Source organism: Augochlora pura, unplaced genomic scaffold (assembly GCF_028453695.1).
Source record: "Augochlora pura isolate Apur16 unplaced genomic scaffold, APUR_v2.2.1 APUR_unplaced_3250, whole genome shotgun sequence".
Lineage (NCBI taxonomy): Eukaryota > Metazoa > Arthropoda > Insecta > Hymenoptera > Halictidae > Augochlora > Augochlora pura.
In genome coordinates this window covers 1-2,474 of record NW_027583488.1, presented here as the reverse complement: position 1 = coordinate 2,474, position 2,474 = coordinate 1, and the positions used below count along the sequence as shown (strand labels likewise).

Sequence of the window (2,474 nt, the reverse complement as noted above, 5' to 3'; positions counted from 1 at the left end):
TCGGCTTCTTCTGTTGGTACACCTGCTTCTGTCGGTTTACCTTCTTCGACAGGTTTACCTTCTTCGACAGGTTTGCCTTCTTCGACAGGTTTGCCTTCTTCGGCAGGTTTACCTTCTTCGGCTGGTTTAGCTTCCTCCTCAGCAGGTTTCTCAGGCTGCGCTACCAATCCAGGAGTAGTTCCTTCTGCTTCTTCTCCCTTCGGGCCTTCGGTCACAGACGGTTGAGCCTCTTCCGACGAACTTGGCATTTCAGGCACCTGGCTGACACCTTCCTCAGGAACAGCAGGAGAAACTGTCGCTTCCTCACCTGTCACAGGCTTTTGCACTTCCTCAGATGGTTCTTCGCCGGTTGGTTTCAAAGTGGTGGGCGCAACTTCCTGAATTGCCTCCGTCGTAACAGCTACCGGTTTCTCGCTCGAAATCTTCTCTTCCGGAACTTGTGCTTCTGATGGTGTTTCAGTGGATGGAGCCTTAGTTGCTTCTTGTTCTTCGACGGTAGGCGTTTCCTTCGGCAGCTCTGACGGAGCTTGACTAGTGCCCTCTATCTGTGGGACAGTGCCAGCAGGTTGCTCTTCGGCTGGTTTACTGGGCTCTGCTTCGGTGGTCGGCTGCGTGGCTTCAGGTTCGGCGGATTTCGGAGTAGTTTCAGCTTCCTCTTTGAGACCAGGCGCAGTCGTCTCTTGTTCTTTCGCACCCTCGACGGGCTCCTTGGTGACACCTAGAACCGGTCCTTCTACAGGTGACACGGTAGTCGGTTCCCCTGTTTCATATTCGATCTTCTTCTGGTCATCAGACTCTAGTACGGCAGTAGGTGAATCGCAAGTGTACATTGGGCAGCAACTGTCTCTGCTGTTGTGGAGTGGCATGCAGTTGAACAGGTGGCTCGGTGGCGGAGGACAATCGACCAGATCGCACTGGATAATGCTGCTGACGCAACGGCATTTAACTTGGCAGGGATTCGCGGGAGGAACCGCGGAGTTGTTGCTGTAGGACTGTCCTTCAACGAGACAATTTCCTTCGCCTGGAATAGCAGCTGGTTTGGGCGTCGGGTATTCCGCAGTTGCTTCTTCTTGCGGCATCTCGGCAGACATTGTAGATTGCTCGACCTGTTCGGTGGTTCCCTTCGGAGCCGCTTCAGTCTCTGGTGTAGTTTGTCCTTCCTCTTTGCCTGGTTCCAAAGTGGGCATCTCCGGAGCTTTTTCCGCGCTTGGTGCTTCCGTTTCCTTTTCGGTTGGTACCTGTGCCGTCGCAGCTTCTTCTGGAAGAGGGGCCTTTGAGCCCTCCTCCGGTACCGCAGCTGCTTCCGTGGATGCTTCAAGACCCGCTTCAGTCGAAGGTACTTCTGGCATTTCTGGTACTTTGCCTTCACTTGGTTCCACTGGTAAGGCAGGTGCCGTTGTAGCTTCACTTGTTAATTCTGGCTTCTGTGTTCCCTCTTCTGGAAGTTGGACTCCTTGTTCTGGAATTGCTTTGGTAGGCTCTGTGATCTCTTCAGGAGAGGTAGGCGCCTCGCTTGGTTTCTCTTCTGGAACGGCTGCTTCGGTTTGCGCTTCCTGAGCAGGTGAATATTGCTCAGTTGTCTCTTTGACGCTTTCAGTTGACATCTCAGGCTCTTTAGGAGCTGCTGGGCTAGCCGTTTCTTCTGCACCAGGAGCTTCCGTAGCTGCCTGTTCGGCACCTTCAGATGGCTTCTCTTCGACAGCTGGGCCTTCCGTGGCAACCTCTTCAGGAACTGTGACCTCGCTTACGGCCTCCTGCGTTGGTGTAATTTCACTGGGCTTTTCTTGTTCCGCGGGCTGTTCAGTGGATCCTTCCTCAACCGATTTCTCAGTTGGTTTCTGTTCTGGAGCTGCTTCTTCCGATGGAGGTTGTTCACTAGGTTTCTCTCCCTCAGCCGATGGTTCCGTTGGTACACCTTCCAATTCAGGTTTCTCGCTTGGTTTCTCTTCTTCTTCTGGCTTTCCTTCTTCGGTAGGACCTTCGGTTGGTTTCTCCTTCTCTACAGACTTCTCCGTTGGCTGTTCTTCAGGCTTGCCAGGTTTCTCAGTTACTTTCTCTTCAGCCATGGGCATTTCAGTAGCCAGTTCTCCTTCAGCAGGTTTCTGTTCCTCGACAGGTTGCTCAGTTGGCTGTGCTTCCTCCGGAGTCTTCACGGCTGGCATTTCTTCCGTAGGAATCTTACCTTCCTCAATAGGTGCTTCTTCGGTTGGCTTCTGTTGCTCAGCAGGAATTTCTTCCTTTGGTCCCTCGGTTGGCGTTTCTGCCTCAGCTGGTTTGCCTTCCTCTGTGACAGGTATTTCAGTCGATAGTTCTGCAGGTGCTTCTGTTGCTTTCGCTTCTGTAACTGGTTTCTCCTCTTCTACAGGTTCTTCGGAAGGTTTAGGTGTTTCCGCGGGTTGTTCTGCTGGTTTCTCTGCCTCAGTGGGTCCTTCAGTTGGTTTCTCTGCCTCTGTGGGTCCTTCAGTTGGTTTCTC

At 52.8% G+C, this 2,474-nt stretch overlaps 1 protein-coding gene across 1 annotated transcript; it reads right to left on the bottom strand.

The window, feature by feature from the left end:
• Window positions 1-5: 5 nt before the first annotated feature.
• LOC144477743 (uncharacterized) lies at window positions 6-2,471 on the bottom strand (the record flags this gene model as incomplete). The annotated part of the gene is made up of 1 exon (XM_078195481.1): window positions 6-2,471. A coding segment is annotated over one exon (2,466 nt), but the record flags the coding sequence as incomplete, so codon positions are not given.
• Window positions 2,472-2,474: the final 3 nt, after the last annotated feature.